Source organism: Falco punctatus (assembly GCF_963210335.1).
Source record: "Falco punctatus genome assembly, chromosome: 2".
In the NCBI taxonomy this organism is placed as follows: domain Eukaryota; kingdom Metazoa; phylum Chordata; class Aves; order Falconiformes; family Falconidae; genus Falco; species Falco punctatus.
This window is the reverse complement of record NC_137581.1, coordinates 30,208,588-30,229,504: the sequence shown is the minus strand read 5'-3', so window position 1 is coordinate 30,229,504 and position 20,917 is coordinate 30,208,588. Positions and strand designations below refer to the sequence as shown.

The following is a 20,917-nucleotide window of genomic DNA, read 5'->3' as shown; positions in this document are numbered from 1 at the left end:
TTGGTTTGGTGTTTTTTTTTTTTCTGGACAAAAAGTCCTAAAATTTGCTGTAATTGAGCTAAAAGATATGGAGAGATACAGGATACAAGTGACTTTAAAATAATTCCTCACAACATCTGTTAACACTGAGACGAGCTAATGTTACTTTATTTCATGAACTAAGGAAGTGGAAAAGAGCCTTAAGGAAAACACATTAGGATAAGCTTAAGGAAGAACGTAGAGCATATGGTGGCACATGGGTAAGGAGGTCTGGATTACCTCGCTTAATAACTCACCCAACACATCTCTTTTCTAATCTATTAGTTTCCATATTTACCTTTAAGTGCTTTACATAAGAACTTCCTAGACCTAGCTGTGGCTTTCCAGTGTATTAGAAAGTTTCTGTTTAGTGTGGAAGGATTTGTAATCAGGCAAACATTTCATGGCCCTGTTGCTAACGTGTTAGGGAGCCTTCCTGACATCAAAATTTATTTTAAGGAACGCTTGTCCTAACAGTCAGAAAAGCCTCTGAAAACTCATCTGTTGAGCTTTGAGAGCTTTTTAGGTGCTACTCTAATGCCCACTGAAGCCAGCAGAAAAGCTCACAGTGACTTCAGGGTATATTTTATCGGGATACTTACGTAAGGAGTTGGTTAAAGTGAGTATCTGCTTTGAAGATGCTAACATTCACGGGACTGTACAACATCCATAAACTATGTGTTCTAGTACCCATTCAGTTTATTTTATTAAATAAGAGTATTTTTCATAAATCTACTGTCAACATTACCATGACAAAGAGTTGTCAGTTCTGAGCTTGGCTTGGGAGCTTGGGAGACAATCAGTTTGCTGTTAATTAATCTGATTGGAAAATTAATGGGGCACATAACAGGGTGAATGGTGTTGAGAGACTTTATGGTTCTGTCTGTCTGTTGCTAAATGACGCAGATGCATTGGATACCTTATGCAGCAAACGATGGCAAAACCTGTGAAGTTATTCAGCAATTATTTTTTTTTTTAGTGTTGGCCTTTCTGGAACTGACAGATAGCACTGTATCTGCTATATGAATCCTAACCCTTCCTCTCCAGGAAGGTTGATGGGACTTTGTGGGGATTCTTGCTTGTAAGTGTCATCATAAAAATAGGACCTGAAAAGCATTCTCTATGATTCACCACAACAAAAGACCTTTTGTTTCAGAAGCCAGACAAGGCTGGTAATGGACTGCATACTTGACTAACACGTCATGTAAAAACCCAACCACTTAAAATCATGGAAAATTCAGGACATCATAAATCTTACACCAACTGCATCATTTTATTTATTCAAATTTTTTTCAGATATTTAAAATAAATAAAATATGTTCCTACATAGGCTCTAAGCATTCTGCCAACTTACAACTGCAAAACCAACATGCAATATAATTGACTCACTGCTTCTACCAACTGAAGTAAATAAACACTGGAGCCCCATTCATCAACCAGTCCTCTTAAGGTTCCTCAAAGAGCTGCTCCAACACAGGGGTCTTGCAGCATGTCCTAAAAGTCAATAAATACAGATGGTGCCAAACTGCAGGAAGGGATTTATGAAGTCTAGGAAGCTTTTTGGGAGTATCTTACTGGCTACACCTCCTCTGTTATATTGAAAGGAACATAATCCAGTCATTAGTGCTTCTAATGCCTGCATCTCTGAGAGATGCATCACAGAGTATTTGTCTTAGGAAGGATCATCCCTGGAGGCTGTGGACTTCCTAGGCCCAAACCATCATGTCGAAATCAGTCAGGCCACTCAAAAGTAGCCGACTTGGGTCCCAGAGCAGAGATGCACATACCAGGTGTGTGATTGCCTTCTGCACCACAGCCTGCTTCCAATTAAACTGCAATGTGGCCCCATGTGAAGGATGTGCTGCAGGACTGAGCCAGAAATGACAAACACAGATGATGAGTACAGGTTATCCATCTGAAAGTAAGAACTGTGGCCATTTAGGCAGGCATATGTAATAAAATCTCTGAAACTCACTGTGAATGTAGCCCAGTTGAAGGGAGAGGACCATGTATGAAAGAGGGCCTTTATGAATGGTGTGCTGGAGGTTCAGCAGAGGGTGGCAGGGGCAAGTACAGAACTCCAAGAACTCAGAGAAACTGGGGAGGTCTTGAACCACTGGTCTTGCTAAGCTTCTTTACACTAGATTCAAAGGAAAAGCCACTGTGATGACAGCCCTGGATTTGTTATGTGGCCTCGTAGGACATTAATTTTGATCCTTAAAGCAGAGGTTGACAACCTGAAAAGAGTGGTGGGGAAGTGACGTGTAGGTGGGTGCTGTAAGCTGGCCATCTTTGAAGACAGAAGGATGGCTTTGAGTATGTTTGTCTACCTTCTCTGAGAAGCATGTGAAAGTTGGTTATGTTTTACTCACTGGAAAGGGAAACAGTTTCTTAATGGAGGGGTTGACTTGAATAGCCAGGAAGATACTAAAGTCATAATGAATAAGAAGTTTAGAAGAAGGAACAATGTACTTTTACTTAGTAGGAAATCAGACTCCTGAGCAAATAAAGAACAAATCTGCCCAAGGACATGGGACCAACAAATTCAGTCATTCCTGACCCGTCAGTGTTGAGTTAGAGGGCATATATTTCATGCAATGGTACCAAAGTTGGGTGAGATAATTTGCACAAGTAGAATATTAAGTGGTTGGTAATAATCAGACAAATATAAACAGTAAGGTTTTTTTTTTTTTAGCTTTATGACTTAACAAAAACAACTTTTTGAGGTAGTCAGAATATTTTTCTCATTCTAGGTGTGAATAATAAGAAAATGAATATGCAACTTTGACCATAAAAATTAACTACATTCTAGTAGCATTTAAAACTATTTTTAAAAGCAGAATAAAATTGGAAAACAAAGGCTAGATTTATTAGGCGGGTGGGTTCAAAGGGTCATTATTCAGGGGTTAAGATGTTCACCCAGGACCGCAAAGGTCCAGACTTCCTCTCTGCCAAATGTGGAAAGGATGCTTGAGTCCATCTTCCCCTAACAATTGAGTGGAGCTTTTATTTCTTCTGTTAGCATTTCAAATGCACTGAAAAAACTGATCTAATTATGACAGATAGGGAGAAATTGATTACAGAACTGAAGCAAATGTCTGCTTATGTGCAAACGGTCGTGTCTTGATTATATTTGTATGCAAAAAGTAAAAAATTCAAACCAGTAATACACATTCTTGGTTCTTTAAAAAGACCAGTTTTGTAAAGCTGAAAACAATTATAAGCCAAATCTACTGGGAGAATTTAAACAGAAAAATGTGCATGATAATTGCAAACTGTTTAAAAACATTTTACTAAAATGCCATACTTGTTATAAAACAAAACAACATAGCTTAAGTGAAAGCTGTTCTATTATACAAAAACCCACATGTAACAATTTGAAGAAAGAGTGAGGCAACAAAAAATTAATCTAACTCAGAAGATCGAAATGGTGATAAATTCATAAGGGAAGCAAGAGAAATGTAAATAGAGGTATCTGCCCAACAGAATTAAAGATCACCCAAGTTAAGGACAAAAAGAAATTTTTGATGCATGTTACCTATCAGTGATGTTTCTCTCAATGGATAGAAATGGTGGAATTGTTTATACTAACACAGAAAAGACAAGCATAGCTTTCTGTGTTGGTTGGAAAAAACCAGCTGAAAATACAAAATCCTGCAATAGTGATGATGCATTTTCCATTACAACAGTAATTCAAGAAAATGTTTAAACAGCAGCTACTAAAGTAGGTAAGTTAAATGAGAGGCTTGAACAACTTCTGTCCACACGTTTGAAAAGAAGAAGTCAAGAAACTCCTTTGACTATAAATAATGGTTTTGAAGAAGACATTGAACACTAGAAAGTTTGAGAGGACTGGAAAGATACAGTCTTATAAAATAAGACACGTATGGGACGAGAATGTCAATCATGTGTGTTTCCACTTGACTTTCCCTGGTCTTAAGAGAAATTAAAGTTGATGTCAGATTCTGCTAATAACTCTGTGTAAGAGATTATCATAGTAAAAATCTTTTAATAAATGTTTATGCAACTAACTATCCTTTTAAAACGAGTTTATCATTATGGTTAACACAGCTAATAGTATGTGATGTAAGGTACTTTGAATTCTGTATGACATTTAGCTTGGCACATGATGAAAATTTGATTAAGATTGCAGCATATGTTTCCTTAATTATAAACCTTAATTTTACAGATATGAAACTGGCATATCGCACTGAACGCTGGCTAAATGCTGGCACACTTGTCTCAAAATGCAATTGCTGGTGGAAATGGATCATTTGCTTGGTGTTTTGAATGGTTTCCTCAAACAAGTGATAGCCAGCCTTCTGCTATTCAAGAACTTTGTCTTGGATACTACATATAGTTGTTCCTAAAAGGTTACGTGGTAGAAAAAAACATCAGCAGAGTGAAATACAGATATGAATGGAAAATCTCCTGAATTTTTTGAGAAGCTGAATTCAAGCAAAAGCAGGGTTTTTTTAGTAGGATTTCAGTAAGATTCTCTGATTCACTAGCTATATTTACATTAGCATATTATTTGGCCAAATAGGAGTAGAGTAGCAGATTAAAGCAGCTCACACTGGGGTTTCTGCTTGTGGCACAGTGTTCGATGTCAAATCAGATTTAGGTGGGTCCCCCAGACTCATCACCAGTTGCTGGTTCAGAGCCTAATGCCTGCAGCAGCAGCTGGGCTGCACGTAGTGCACACTGGGGAGCAACTTCCTGAGCACTTTCCCCCAGCAGGAATTCAGTTCCCACAAACCAAATCTGAGTGGGTGACCTGCATCTGCATGCAGTAATCAGGGTTGGGGGAAGGATGCCACAATGCACCTCTAAACCTCCCTGCTGCACCAAACACAAGTGCTCGGTGGATGCAGCCATTGAATCCACAAAGAATGTGGGACTGGGGGATTTGTGTGTGAGTAGAGCAGGAACTGCTGGGGGAGGCTGTCCTCCAAAGAGCTGGTCCTGAGACTGCTAAATAGGAAGTGGGAGGCTACATCTGTCTTTGGCACCACTGTGGGAGTTGTTCTTAGTGCTGATTTCCACAATTGAAGAGGGATGCTGGACAAATTGGAGAGGGTTCAAAGAGAAAAGCCACGGGAATGATGAAAGGTCTGGAAAACATGTCTTATTGTGATAGACCAGAGGAGCTCACTCTGTTTATCTAACAAAGACAAGATTAAGATGTGACTTGATCACAATCTATAAATATGTACATGGGGATCAGAAATTTGATCACAGCTCTCTCTTTTGCGCTGGCAGACAAAGGATCTGTAAAGGTCCAACTTCCGGAAGATGAAACCGGGCAACCTCAGATGAGAAGAAAGTGGTTACTTTTAAACAAGAAGACGATTAATCACTGGAAATGCTTACTAAAGGTTACGGTAGATTTCCTACCCTTCACCATTTCAGAACATAGATTGGTGTTTCTTATTAAGGACGTGCTCTAAAATTACTGCCTAACAACCTTCCCTTGTCCCTCCCTGCCAGAGGATCACCTTCAGAAAAAAAGTACACAGATGGCCTGGTGGAGTGCTTACACAATGGCTTGCATTTGCAATCAGCTCAAAATTAGGATAAACTCTGGATGTTTGTTTATTCTCTTTATTTCCCCCAATTTTATTCTCTGGTTTGTTTGCATATGGGGAAATGCATACGCACACATAGAGATGTGTTTCCCACTACAAAACTACAGATACAATGACTTTAACAAAATTTAGGGTAAACTGGTTTGCTAAATTTTGAAGATGTTTTGTTCCCCACTGAAAATGTCCAGGTTCCACAAATAGTAATGTAACAAAAAGCTTCATATTGATTTTTAAAAAAAAATTGGCTTGAGTTGAAGTCACCCAAAATGAAACACTTGGTTCAAATTTTTCTCATAGGATTTTTCTCTATAGCAAAATCAAAATCTTCCTGCGGAAAATTTTGGTTTTGTAGTAAGTGCATTCCCATTAGAAAATAACCGTGCTATGAAACTCCCAGCCAACTATAGTAATGATAGCCATCACAGGGAGGGGGAGAAAGAGAGGGAGTGGATTTCTTTACACTCTCTCACTCAAAAGAGAGAGAAAACTGAGCTTCTCCCTTCCCTTTGTTTTAGCAGTCAAGTTTCCTGCCGCTTCTTAAGCACAAAAACCATATGCGTATGCATTTATTGCTTAGGTATCAAACTGATAATATATTAAAAGGATTATGATTTACTGCTGTAATTATTGGCCTCCCAACTTTCACCCACAATTATTGTGTGCATATATCTTCAGGCTTGCAAAATCCCCACTTGCCCATATAAATGATGTGATTGCATTACTCTTTACTTTCTTTGCTGCCCTAACTGCTCATTAGAGCAAACACCTCAAAGTGTTCATGTAAATATGTTGGGACTGCTTGGACTGCCTGGCTCACTCCCTCTTCTCTCTCTTTGTTGTTTTCCCCTCTTTCCCCTTGCCATCACCCCACATTTTTCCTGCTATTGTATATCACACTGTATTCCCCGCCCCACCCCCCACCCCCCATTTTTCCAAGTGCCCAAATGTTTCTGTCTGATTTATTTATGTCTGACACTACTTCAGAGTGCCCAGTTCATTTCCTCTGGGACAATTCTGCTTTTATCTCTCTTCATTTGGATGCTTATTTCCTCCTGCTCTGCTCTCCTACTCAGCTCTTCCAGTGCATTTTTTTGCTCTGATGTTATTTCCCCGTGCCCTTTAGTCAGATCCCTTCTTCTCCTCTACCTCTCCCATCTCCCCTTTTTCTTCCTTCCTGTAAGTTTCTCCTTCCTTTATGTTTCTTCTTCCTGTGCATCCCCATATGATCCAGAAGAGCCACATTGCTCACCTCGTCCTGTCTCTGCAAAGGAGCTTTCCCCTCCAGCCCCGCATGTTTCCCTGCTCCTTTTCTTCCACTCCACTCTTCCTTCTTTTCTTGCTGTATTGTTTTCTTCTTTCCGCACCTTCTGCCTTTACTTGTTTCTAGGCTTATCTAAGGCTTTTTTGCTTGACGGGAGTGTGCCTGCTCCCCAGCCGCACATTCACCTGGGGGAGACGAGGGCTGAAGACAGCCCTGGCTGTCAGTGTGCTGTCCCAAGTCCCTGCCCAAGGCCGATCCCACATTTCCCCGGTGTGGGACAGAAGTGTTAAGGAACTCGGTGGAAAGGGAATGAGAGGATGCTGTTGCCCGCCCCGGTGCAGCAGCTGTGTCCCATTCAGCCCCGCTCAGCCCGGAGGAGTGTGTGCGGCCGCCGGTCTGCGCTTGAAAGAAGTCCTGGGGTTACGCAGCCCGTTGCATCCTGGCGTCTGGGCGTGCACCCCACGCTGGCCAGCACTAATAGGTAAGCGAAAGCCCCCCGAGGGCCACTCACTTCCCTCCTGTAAATCCACATGTGGTTTGAAGGGATACTTTATGAGGTGCCTCTGTATACTTGATCCCTTGTATTTTTTCCTGCTGTGAAGCCTGAGGCCGTCCTTCACAGCTCCTGCAGTAAACCAGGGCCTTGGGATCCGGAGTCCCAGGGACACCGCAGGCAGCGAGTGTCAGCTTTCATAGAAGTTGCAGGTGCTTTCATCAGGGAGCTGCTGTGCAGCCCGTGTCTGTCCTCCTTGGAGCACTGCTGCCAAGTGCTGAAAGCCCACTGAGGAGGCGGGTGAGGCTGGTCTGGCAAAGCACCATCTGTTTGCCCCTCCAGTGTTCAGGCACTGCATCTCATGGTGGGTTTCTGTCCTCTGCCAGCACAGGAGAGTGACTGTCTTAGGCTCTTTGTCCCCTCTCTGGTCCTTAGCTGACCTAGCTGATGGCTTAGGTGATCCCACCAGTGAAAAGCAAAAAAAGAACTAGGAGGGCAACAGATGGCCTTGAAAGAGGTGATGGTAAAGAAGTGCGTGGGAAAACCAGCTCCTGTACCTCCTGCATGGCCAGTCCTCCCATGACTCAGTGCCCATAGAGCATCTGCTCTGCCAAGCAGCAGGGGCCCCTTGCACAAGGAGGATGTGGCTGATAGCTGACCTTGCCTTCCCTACAAGAGAAATGGTAGTGGGACTTTTAGGATCCCCTCTTTGTATCCTGGGAAGGCCTATTAGTCCTCTGTGAAAAACAGGGTCTGTTTAAGACCCAGAAGGACCATCAGAATGAATGCACCAAATCGACAGAATTGACCTACTGTGCAGGTCTCTGAAAAGCGGTTTTGGCTAGTGATTGTAAATAAGCAAAAAACGGAACCTGACATGCTCCAAAATCTGTGTTTCAAAAGTCTTGAGCATGGTGGACATAGGCTGTAGCATTTCTGGAAAGGGAGGAAAAAAACCCCAAACCAATGCCCTTACCCCCAAAACCATCCAGTGTCATGATGTTACAAGAAGAGAATGAACCGCCTAGAGACAGAGTTTTTGGAGTCACTTGGCCTATCAACTAGTGATTATCAGATTGTCTGTCTGTAATGGCATAACCAGTCATATGTTTTCCCCATCAAACCCAAAATAAATGAAAGGAGGAAACGAAGGAGTGTAAGAGTCCAGCACTTCATTCTTCATACTTCAAGAGCTGCAGCAACAAATCCTAAAGGAAAATTCCCAAGTGAGAAATGATACCAGTTCAAGGTCACATAAGCTGATGCATGGAAGTACATTATAAGAAAACTAGAAAGCCATTTTGGGGACTATCGTTGTTTATTGAATACTTGAAGGGACTGTTTTGATGTTCTGTGCCTGGACTCTGGGTTAGCAGTTAAACCTGGGGCCGGGAACCAGGGGTTTCTGCATGCTGCTTCCAAGAACCAGAGGATAAACTGGTCCCTCTTTTCTGAGCCTCAGAAAATTCCTGTTTTCACAGTCAGGATCATCACTTTATATGTTCCTAATAGCACTGCAGAAAAAGTTAATTTCTCAATTTCTTAGTGGGATGGCAGTTTGTTTCATGGGAAAGTGCTGTGTGTTTTCATTACTACAGCCCCCCATTAAAAGCAATATGGAGCCATCCTACCCAGAGAGAAAGTGTGTAAGAGGGGCTGTACTTTGGAGAAAGGCCATACTTCATGCAGCCCCCACGCATAGTGTGCTGTAAAGTATGCTGCCATTTTCCTCCAGCAGCATGGGATATGGCGATCTTTTGGGTTCCCCGTTCCTACCAGAGTTCCCCCTTATGAATCAGGCATCACAGGGACCAGGAGGAAATGCTAATGATGGATGAGGAGGCCAAATCTCAGGAAACATGAAAGCAGAAGAGGGTGCCCTACAGCACTGATATGTGCCTGCCACCCCCTTCCTTCACCCCCTTCCTTGCATCTTCATGGAGTATGTCTGGGTCCTGGGCAGTATAGGAGATGTTCTGGCAGCATAGGTAGTGATGGGAGTGGGGTCCAGCCAGCCTTCATGTGGGTCACGCCAGTGTCCACCCTGGGACAGAAGCATGAGCAGGAGGTGACCCAAAGTTTCGTATCTAAATGTCTTTCTTTTGGCTCATTAGAGCTGCATGTTCAGTTGAGCAGTGCTTGCACTAACCAAAACTTTGCCTGAAGGTATACTGGGGGTCAGGTCATGCAGGAAAATGAGCCTCATCTTCCACCTTCCTGGGGGATCCGGGGCAGCTTGTGCTTTGTCCAGGAGGGGCTTTTCCTCCCAGAAACTCTGTGGTGGGCCCGAGAAACTCTTTCCAACAAGAGTATCGCTGACAGTGGTACATTTCTACTGGCCATTTCGGATATACCAAACAGCCAGCTTGTATGAAAAAAATCCCCTGTGAGGGCTAATAATAACAACACTTGCGCTACTCCACCCTTACTCTGCTCAGTCATTGCAGATGATGAGTGCATCTGCACAGGGACTGACCACCATGTGTGTGCTGGGGCACGGGGCTGCCCCTGCCCTGGGAGTGCCTCCTTGTTATTATTATTAATAATCTTTCAAGACTGGCATGCGCTGCCTGTGCTTCCTGCAGCAGCTGAAGCTGGGTCTGTAAAACAGGTCTAATTTTAGAGCAGCCCAGGCTGAGCACAGAGTGAGACCAGACCCGGGAAATTTTGAGTTTTCATTGTTTCCTCAGCTGTGGGCGAAGAGCTCCTATGGATGTTTGGAGAGTTTTTCCCAGATATGTGAGCCCTCGCCTCTAGCTGCATCTCACATGAGCTCTGTCTCTAAAACCCTGGTGACATCAGCCTCTTTTTTTCCCTTTGTTTCCACGTCTTTAAAGTGGAAGACTGTTATTTTCCTACCATGCTTCAAAAAGGGAGAAATGAGTTGTGAGAATTCATAATAAATGTTGCTCAAGTATTTGAATAATGAGATGTTCAGGGCTTTGTTTGGTGAGGTAGGGCTTCAAATGTAATGCAATTTGTTTGGGCTTCCTGGGAAATTATGAGATGCATGCGTATGTGTGTGTGTATGGAGGGGGCAGGGAAATCTGAGACCTGTTTTTATGTGTGCAGGGAAAGATTTACAGAACCGTGTTTTCTGACGTCTTCTTGCCATCAGTCAGTTTAATGGTGCTGTGTGCTGCTGAGCTTTTAATGTTTTGTCATTTGGCAATAGTGGAGGGAAAACCTACAGAGAGGCCGGTCCCTGCTCGAATGCCGTATATTTGGAAACCTTAATTAGCCCCTGCTGTATCACTGCACACGTAGCTCCAACACTTTGTCATGTGAAAGGCTATCCGGTAGCGCAGCCAGTGCAGAGTCATTTCAGTTGGCATATTGGAATATGTTGCACAAGGAAAGATACTTTTTGCACAAGAAGTTTTTCTTGTAAACAAACTGACCGGCAGGCTGACAAAAACTATCGAGCTGTAGCAAAGCAAAAGGAAAAGTCACACTTCCTTTGTGTTCAGTGGGCCGTTGTCAGATGATGAAGTCTGCTATTACTGACCTTAAGAAGGCCTATTTTGTTACTGAAAGAGGTTTTCCTGTTCTCTGGATGGATTAACTTGAGTTTAGAATATCCAACTCTTTTTATTGCAGGCTTTCATCTCTGCCTGTTGTGTCAACATCCCCCACAAAACAGGAGTCAACTGGCAGCAAAACATTGTTGGAGGTGAGCGATGGTGCCAGCGTTATTTTCACTTACGCTTTTTACTAAGTGGCTGTACAATGTTCTCATTTAATACTTCTATACTGATTAATCCTATCATTAAAAAATATTCTCATCAGACTTGAAATGTTCTCCTTGGGTCCAGGAGCCAGAATTGACCATTTGCAAGGTTGGTTGTTTGTTTGGGAACTGAGCATCAAAAAAATAAGAAAGCAAGGAGAGGGCTCCTCGAGCACAAGGCGGAGAGCACTGGTTGCGATGGCTAGATTTAAGTCAGGCTTCAGACCACAGACCAGTTATAGGGTATTTCTATGAAATACTTAATTGGAACAAAGCTGTACTATGGATGGACAAGGAAAGGTGTTCAGTGGTATAACGTAACCATCCCTATTCTTTGGTACTGAAGACAGAGGGTTTCTAGCAGTTTCTCTTCCTGCAGTGCTGTTTCCTGGATTTTTAGATGTTGTGGCTGGAGGGATTTTTGTTGTTATCTATTACAACACAGCCTGTGGGATTGAATCACTAACTAGAACAGATAGGGAGACAGCCCATTTTAAAATACCACACATAGTAGAGAGTCTATCCCATTTGTAGATAAATTGTTGCAGTGTTTAATTCCCTCCCTTGTTAAAATCTTGGCATTTATCTAGTTCGGATTAATCTAGTGTCAGATTCCACCTACTGGATGTCGTGTCTCTGTCTGCTAATTCAGAGATCCCCCTCGTATCAGAAATGTAATACAGCTACTTGCAAGCTAAGACCGAACAAAATTTGGAATTTTCACACAGTAGGCAGATGTAACTTGTCAACATTTGTTTTCACTCCAGATGATACCAAACCCCAGCCTTATTAACGTAAAGAAAACCCAGAATGGAAACATACCAACAAACAAATAAACAAATCTAAACAAAATTCTCATTGTCTTTAATGTAGGACCCTTGTTTGAATTTACTGAATTGGTTGACCAGAGGCTCCTTTTGTGTCAGGTCAATATTAAAAAGAAGCATTTTTCCATAATGCTGCATTGCTCCTGGGAATTATAGCCTGAACAAATGCTATCCTTATTCAGCTTAGGCAGAAGCTTCTTGGCCGGTCTACAGCTCCTGTAATGTTATATACAACTCTGAATTAAGTGACAAACTACCCTGTGGCTGGCCTGTAGGAGAAAACAGGTACCTACACGGCAGATAAATGTGTCCACAAGAAGGTGAAGTTTAAAGTTTCCTTGAACAGAACAAATTGAGGTGGAATAGCTCACAATGAACTATTTAATTTTGCTTGTCCTGAAGGAAAATTAACATTATTTTTTTGTTATAGAAATTTGTGTGGAAATTTCATTTTCTATTGTTGAGACAGAACACCCAGCCAGCTCTGTTATAAACCACAGACAAATCACCATTTATTCTCCTATTGGATAAATCAAATTAATTGATTTTTTTTTTTTTTTTTTAGTATCTCACTAACACCTTTTGCCAATTGCAAATATATTAGTAATTCTTTCTTGAACTCTTTCCAGTTTGTCAATAGTATTTTTATAATATGGACATCAGAGCTGGACTTGCCTTCCTTCTGCTATTAATATTCCAAGGAACAACGAGCATCTGCCTTTCCATCCTTGTGTTTTATAGTTCCCTGCTTGCACATACCAAGACCACATTTTCTCTCTTCGTCAGTGCATTGCATGGAGAACTCTTGTGCAGCTCAGCTGGTTATCAGCCGTGACCTCTAAATCCTTTTTTAAGTCTCTGTTTCTGAAATATAGCCCACGTCCTCAGTGTACAAACTATCTGGGATACTCAGAATTATGCTTAACTGTACAATAAAATATGTTGGGTTTTGTTTTCTTTTTTTTCTAGTGAGCTCAGGTTACCATACAAACCAGATTGCTTGTAGAACAGATCTGCTTTTCTCATTATTTACCACTCCATGATTTTTGTGTCATCTGCAGACTTTGCAAGGAACGGGTGTAGATTTTTTATACTGGATCACAGTAATGTTATCCAATGTATCCATCAATACACCATTTTCTGCCCAAGTGCAAAACAGCCCTTTCCGGCGTCATTGCCAAAGACCTTATCTTTTCTGTCTACCGTGGTTATTGTCTTACTCTTACGGGAATTGTGTTTATAACATCTGATTTGTTTATGACCTTAGTGATATAAGCTGGGAATACATACTTGGTGCTTTGATACTTGGCTACTAAAGGCATTACATTATTCTTTGCACCTATCAAAGTGGTTTTCATTGCATTCAATTTTTACTCTGGAAGTTTGATGGCTTTTCTTAAGTAGATAGAAGAAGGTGGTACAGAAAGAATTTCCATTGTTTAAGAGCAGAAAGAGCTGGAGCTAGAAGTGTGATCAGTGTGCTGCAAACCTGCAGAGTGAAACTCCCCTGCAAATCATAGCTGTGGGGAGGATGCAGGACTGCATCTTTAGTTCAGTCTCCTGTTGCAAGGAAGTTTGACATCGTCTTCCTATTCACCTACATGAAATATCAGAATTTCCCATGACAAATCTAGGCTGCTGCTGACTTTAAAATAAACAGATAAGGTGTGTTAATAATTTACACTCAGATGACGTGAAGCTTTAGTTTTACTTTCACCTCCTCAACAGGCAAGGTAGGTCCATCAGCAAACACCAAACCAGGAGCTGCAGACCACAGTGTCTCTGCCTGGGCATCCTGTGGGCTCTGCTTCTCTCATGCCTCCTCAGCAAGAGCTGACAACTGTGATCATGCCCAGGCTCGCAATGCTAGCTTATAGCATGTGAGACCATGGGCTGAGCAACACAGCTGGAAAACCACACGGTCTTTTCAGTTCAAAGCCCATTTTGAGGCTGCGGGTGCAGAGAAAGCAGAGTTCAAGGTACTCCATGTTGGTATTCATTAGAAAAGACTATGTGTGGTGGCATCCAGTGTGGAGTCTGGGTAGGACATGTCTGCTGGAAGCATGTTTTGGGGTCATTGTCCAGGGGACCACAAGGCATTGAGTGTCTTCCACTTCTAGTGGTTTCTCTGGAACCTGCATTCATCTCCTTTCAAGAAGCTATGGAAAACTCATCATTAGTATTTACCATGGGAACCCCTCTTGATCTTGGTTGTGCATACAGGAAGCAAGGTAAAGGCTTAGGCTGGAAATACAGAAGTTTGAGTTCATTATCCTGCCCCTTTGTATCAGTCTTGTAGGATGTTTCCAGAGGATAGAAATGATGTAGGGAAGTGATCAACCCTGGGTACCCAGGTGGTTCAAGGGAGTGTGCGCATCATGACTGAGAGCAAGAAGCTCATACATAGCAGACAATATGTGCAAGATTTCTATAGGGGAATGGTTTCTACACTGGAAAATTCAAAACTGAAAGGAGTGGAAAGAGCCAGCTCCCTGGTCAGCAAAGAGAGAGACTCTCTGATTTCAAGAAAAGATAAAGCTTTAAGCACTGTGGCAGAGGGGAACCTCTTTTTCTCCAGGGTAGACTTAGGCTGGAGGCAGCTGTCATGGACAGCTCATAGGAAACAAACTGATGCCCTGTGGCTTACATGTCCAATGCACAGTCCTGAAGCAACCGAGAGTTATGGATCAAAAGCGAAAGTGCTCATTGTTTGCACATAGACTTCGCTGAATACTTCAAATACAGTCACATGTGAATCCAGGGAAAGCAATGAAAGGGAAAAAAGTTCTTCAGGACAATAATTCATTAGGATTAATTTCTTTGCTTTTATTCCTTCTTCCCAATTCTTTGGACTGGAGGGTTGTTAGCAACGTTTTAGAAGCTGGATACAAAATCTAAGTTAAACTCATCTCTGTGTAGGGGCCCAGCCTTAGGTTTTTGTTACTCTAGGGTACCATGAAAGCCTGGTTTTGAAGGTTACCCTGGTGCATGGGCCTGGTGACACTCATCCTCTATGATCTGGTGATGCCTCTGCCTGCTGCCTGCAGGCCCCTGGTTTCTTACCATGTCCCTATTTGCATAAGAAAAGACTTCCTATTTTAAAACCTTCCCTAACCTACAAATTAGTGCAGATAAATGGCCTCTTGTTGGAACTGGAGTGGTTATCCTACTTCCAACAATAGCACAGTCAATGCCAGATTTTAAGCCCTCATAATGCATATAATTGTGCGATATTATACCAGAGGGGAAATTTGTTCTGTAGTCCAGCTGGTGATTAGCTTTACATTGAGGCATTGGGATTGGATATCCCTTGAAACTTTATCCTGGTTAACGTAACTACAGCTGGTATTTTGTGGTATAACAATTCAACCCTTACTCCTGAGAGCAGTCCTGCTGGGACGGACCTGGAAGTCCTTGCTCAGATTTTACTCAGGCAAAATTCTTGCTACCTTCAGTTAAAGTTTTGACCCAATAAAGTCCAAGTGTGAGTACCAGGAGATGATCCAACAGAATTTCTTTGTTTGTTGGACATGGTTTATTCACTCAAATAAGGATTACAAGACCAAACCCCAAACTAGGCATAAATACCTGTGAGAAATGTAGGAACTGCTAAATTGTATTTTATTAGTAGCTCATCTACATTAATATCCTAACATCACTGACAGAAGCTGCAACACTTCTTTGGAGGTTACTCATAACTCTGTGCTTACCTGTTTATTCTCTAGGATTACATTAAACCAATAATTAATGGATGGCTCATATACAGAACCATACCTATTTATGTCTCTTCCCTTCTGAATAACCACTTCTCAATGTGCATGGTCCTATTGTTCCTTCTGTGTCTAATCTCTTTTTGAAACTTATGAACTAAAGTGAATTCAAAGCATTTACTTTGATGGGTATTTGCAAAAGAAGAATTGTTTGTTATGAAGAATTCCCTCATGTGTCACCAGCTTTTGGTTTTTTTTTTCTTTTCATTTTCATTTTCTTGAAAATAAAATTCAAAATTATTTTTGAAAGTTAAGTTGCACCATTGTTGATGTTTTTTGTGCTTAGCCCATTTTAAGAAAAATCTTTTTCCCATAAAAAATCAAACAGCCCAATATTGAACAAAAAAGCATATGAAAACCAATGCCAGCTGAGAGGAAAAAAGATTCTTCCTCAGCTCTCATTCTGACTGTTAAAAAATTATGGCTTAAAAATGCATGTCAAAATTTAGTTTGAAAAATGAAAAATGTCAATTGCGCTTATTTTTTTTCCAAGTGAAAACAGGGCTGAAACTCTTTAAAAGCAAACAGAACAGAAAAAGCTATTCTTTAAGAAAACAGTTAAATGTATTTGTTATGGTTATGTTTATTTCAAAGAGATGTGGTAGCAGTAATCTTCAAAAGGTATTTGGGAATTGCAAACAAATCTCTGTGCTTTTGCTTGTTGCATTTTGTTTCATTTTGAGTGCATTTTTTTATTCTAGAAGAGTACGGTTACAAATGTACTCTTGGACTTCTACACACACTGTATTTTATATATCTCTAACATATGTTTTCCTTTGTCCATTGTAAAATAAATGGTCCTGTTTATTCTTTTTTTACTTATATCTCCTGTAGAAATTCCCTCCCACGCTATTAATTCTTTGAATCATTTTCATTGCAGCATTTGGAACCTTTTAAATGTCTTCTATGTCTTGTTAAACAGGATCAAAAAGGACTCCAGAGCTGTGGATGAGAGTACATCTCCAGCCTTTCCACAACGTAACAGTCTATGTTATGTTTTTTTTTTTTTTTTAAGTCTAGCATCTTTGTGCAATGAGCTACCCAAAATAACACCTTCATGCTGAAAATACAACAGAGTTAGGACTGCCAGACTGGTTGGGTCAGACCAAAAGTCACTGTAACCTAATAGTTTTTTGAACAGGAGTAAACAGCAGCTGAGTGGGAAGAGCAGGGAGTGGGGCAGGCTGGAGAGATGCTTCCCCCCTTCACCCTTCCCGCAGCCTGTCTCAGGTTGCAGCTAAGCCATCATTTTTATAGCCACTAATGGCCTATTCTCCACTAATCTGGATAATCCCTTTTTGACCACTTCTATACCTTTGCCTTCCACGAACCTCTTTTGCAATCATTTATGGGACTTGCCCTGTACTGCGTGAAAAACTACATCTTCATTTGCCTTGAACTTGTTGCCTCATGGTTTAATGGGTGCCCCTTGGAGCTGGTACTGTGACAAGCAGCGGTATCATTCCCTGCCTACCCTGGCTGCACCATTTTGGAGTGTATTTTACTCTCTATCCTTTTCTCTTTATCATTTCCTTAAACAGCTGGAAGGTTCGTATAGTCCCAGGAGCTGAATGTCAAAGTAAATCTCTGGTGAGACAGGAAAAAAAAGGGAGAGAAATAAACCTCTGATTTACTGAATGTATTATCATAGATGTGATTAAATTCTTGAGAGCAAAAACTAATTGGACTTAATTGTGAGTCCAGGTTGCTCTAGTAGAAACATATGTAGAGTTTATATATTTGGCTGGTATACTCTGTGGAAGCTATGCTGGCCAATGGAAAAATATAAGGGAACTTGGCAGTGTAAATAATATAATTCATTATAATAAATGTTTTGGATAAATTGATAGGCATTGGGATTCATGTCTAAGTACAGGACTGAAGGGAAAGCTGGGGAAAGTTCTGATATTGAAGCAAGTATCAGAAGATGGAAGAGGAAACCTAAAAAGCTCCTTCTAAGTAATTTCCGTTTACTTTTGTCTCCTGAGAGATCTGTTGCCTACTTGTGCTCTCTGTGAAAGTGCCAGCTGCTTTTACATGAATAGTGTTACCCCCGACACCTGAGGATGGTTTTGAATCACAGACTGTCAGGTATTCCAGGGAGTCGAACCATGCCTGCATGGGCACAGACCTGCGATAGCCGCTACACCGTATTTCCTCAAGCTTTTTGGAATAGATGTTGGTGCCATTTGACTTGTTAAATATGGTGAGATGTATTCAGCAGTTACACTTGTACACAGTCTTGTTGAGAATTTTCACATTAAGAGATACGCCTTTATTCATACTAAATGTTTGAGTAACTGGCAGCCTATGAGCTTTCTTCTATCTCTTTAATATCTGTCCGTCAGTGGTGTATTATAATTTTGAATCAAGCACTAAATTGTCTCTGCAGCCCAAATTTTCCAGCTGTTGCTAAACACTAATTGCCAACTCCTTGAGTAAAATCTTTCTGCTAAATGTGTGCATTACACATTAAAAAACTATCTAAATAGGGCATATCTTAGGTTTTAGTAGGGAGTTGGCTGAAATGTCTCATGATTCCTTTTCAGTCTTCAAGAAAATTATTCAGAAGGAAAGGAAACAAAATATCCTAAAGCAAGAAAGGGAGGATAGGGCCGGTCTGCATTGCAATGAGCTCAGCAGACTCCCTGGGGGAAGCTCAGGAAACTGGTACTATGCTAATTCCCTGCTGGACCCTGCCTCCCGAAGTGATGGAGAGGCACGCAGCTTTCAGCGATGGGAGGAGCACAGCTAAAGAGAAGTGTAAAACTTTCCCGGGCTACATGAGAGCCTCATGTCAGCAGTACTGGTGCCAAAGTTGATAGGGAAGGGGCAGGTTCATCCGGCTGGAGCATGGAGAAGTGGGCAAACTTCTCCAGAACAGGGGCGGGGTAACAGGATGATGTAATGCATCGTGTGGGTAGCTTGAGCCATGCCCTGCACAAGGTGTCTGATGGACTGATGTACTTATCTTACCAGTATAAAGCTTGGATGGAATTCAAGCCTCGTGGCTGCGCAGGGTCCATGGAGATGACCGGGTGATGTTCTGGGGCTAGGAGGGGGTATACTGCAGTGGGTACTGCTCTTCGAGGCTGTGGCTGAGCCCTTGTGGTCCACAGGGGGACCAGGAAGGGTGGATGCAGCTCCCTGCAAGGCACTTACTGGCTCCCTCCTCCAGGCATGGAGGATGCCCTTGGCACGCTGGCAGGTAGCTGAAGGTGGGGAATTCATGGTCCTGGCCACGAGTGTTGACTAGGTTCAGGTGGAGAGCAGGTCTCAGGGGCAGGCTCAGGACACTTGCACAGAGGATGCAGAGTCCCCTGAGCTTGTGTAACAGCTCCTCAAGCCTTGTGACCACTTTGGTAGTGCTCAGGTGATTTATCAGTGAGGCACTGGTCTTAGCACACTTCTTCCTCTCCGGCAGGAAAATGATTACCTATCCGGCTATTTGAAACATTAAAAATTTTCATACTAACGGATCTCTGTCTGTTGCCTTCATTATTGTGTGAACCACAACAATTTTGAAGAAACAAGTATTTTCCATCAAGACTATGAATAACACCACTTGGCAAACTATCCATATAACAAAGAAAAAGCCTCCAACTTTATTTAGTGACTTTACATACAATGTGCCTTAATTACTGGCAAGCATGTCAAGAGCCTATTCCCACATGTGTCAACACTTCCTTAATACACTATAATTCATCATGTTAGCATGGCAGAAACAAGGTACTCTACATCTTTACACACATCCTTCTCCAAGTTCTGGTCCTGAACCGAGTATTAAATGAACAGAAAGTCTTCATCTACGAACAAAGAACAGACCACAGCATCGAAACAGTAAGGTCCCCAGAGTCAATCATAGTTATACATCACAGAGCACTTTATCATATTCTTCACAACACTGTCTAAATCCAAGAAGCACTGCTTTATTGTCAGAAGGACATTCACTTAATAACAGCAGTAAATCCAGAAAGGCAGGCTAATTTTAGACAGAAAACTTGGCTAAGAGAAAACCCTATCATTTCCCACTCCTGACATTTTTATTCATTGAGTTCATTTTCATGCTAGTTGTGTGATTAAATGCAGATAGGGATTTATTTCCTTTTAATAAAAAAATACATGATTCTGAAAAAAGCCAAAATTGCAAATAAGGGACCTGATCCTTTTCCCACAGAAATAAACAATAGTTTTGTTGTTGGCTTCAGCGATGACAGCAATTGAATCCATGAATCTCTGTTGGAAGAAAAGGTTAAAATTCCATTTGAAAACTCTTCTTGGACCATACATTAACTCTCTGGCAGTTCTGGAGGCAACCAAGAACCAGCACGATTTCTTTTCTAATCTGCCTCTGTGTGTGTGCAAATGTGTGTGTCGGTATAGGGAGCCATTTCGTAAAGAAGCAAGTGAAAATAAATCTGTCCTCAGTGTGTTGAAGTGAAATGTTTTATTTGCACTTGTAAACCAAAGTGCTTGCTGTATTTTTGCATTGCAGTTTTATTGTCAACAGTGATACAATCTTCCTTCCTTATGCATAGATTCTTGTACAGAGCCAGGAATCTTAGATGAAGGAAAGAGGTACCATACAGTGAAAGTAAATGTGAGAAGTGCTGAGCTTGAAGAACTGGATGTGAGCTCCAGAGAGAGCGTGTATCTTCCCTATTAGTCACTCAACCCAAAGTAACTGCGTTTCAGATGTATTCAGAACAGGATCCAATCCTTTTCTTGGGTAGCAATTGCTTGGGTAGAAATTACTGAGGACCAAATTTTGATCATCCTTTTGCCGCTTTAAAACTGTTAGGACTCTACTGAATCAGCTGAGCTATTCCGTAATAACAAACTTAAGAGAGATTTTTGAAAGGTGGTGCTCAAAGAACTGAGTATTTTTAAAAAGGCTTGTATCCTTCCACAGGCAAAATTTAAAAAGTTTTTTTTTTTTTTATTTTAGGGAAACAATGTAGTTTCCTTCAGTACTGTACCTTGCCCTGCACTGGGAATGCAAAAGCAAGTATATTTCTGCTGTAGCTTTCCTGATTGAACAGGCTTTGTGGCAGGAGATAGTACAAGGACTCCTCCACCTACTTTTTCATCTGCACCACAGATGCTTCCTACAGCTTTTCCGTTATGTATGGTAGCAGGCAGAGCTGGACAAACAGTTCCTAGTAACTCAATGAATTTCACCTCCCCTTTCCTGTTCACAAAGTTTCCATCATCTGACCACAATTTTCTT

General features: G+C 41.6%; 1 protein-coding gene across 1 annotated transcript in view; it reads left to right on the top strand.

Moving 5' to 3' along the window:
- Positions 1-7,184: 7,184 nt before the first annotated feature.
- Positions 7,185-20,917, top strand: part of LOC308058780 (uncharacterized protein) — a gene marked incomplete at its 5' end in the record, with an annotated part of 47,003 nt that continues 33,270 nt past the window's right edge. The window contains 2 exons of the mRNA XM_080375139.1: positions 7,185-7,348; positions 10,961-11,033. Of these exons, the coding sequence (XP_080231265.1) occupies positions 7,185-7,348; positions 10,961-11,033 (237 nt within the window). The remainder of the gene's footprint in view (positions 7,349-10,960; positions 11,034-20,917) is intronic.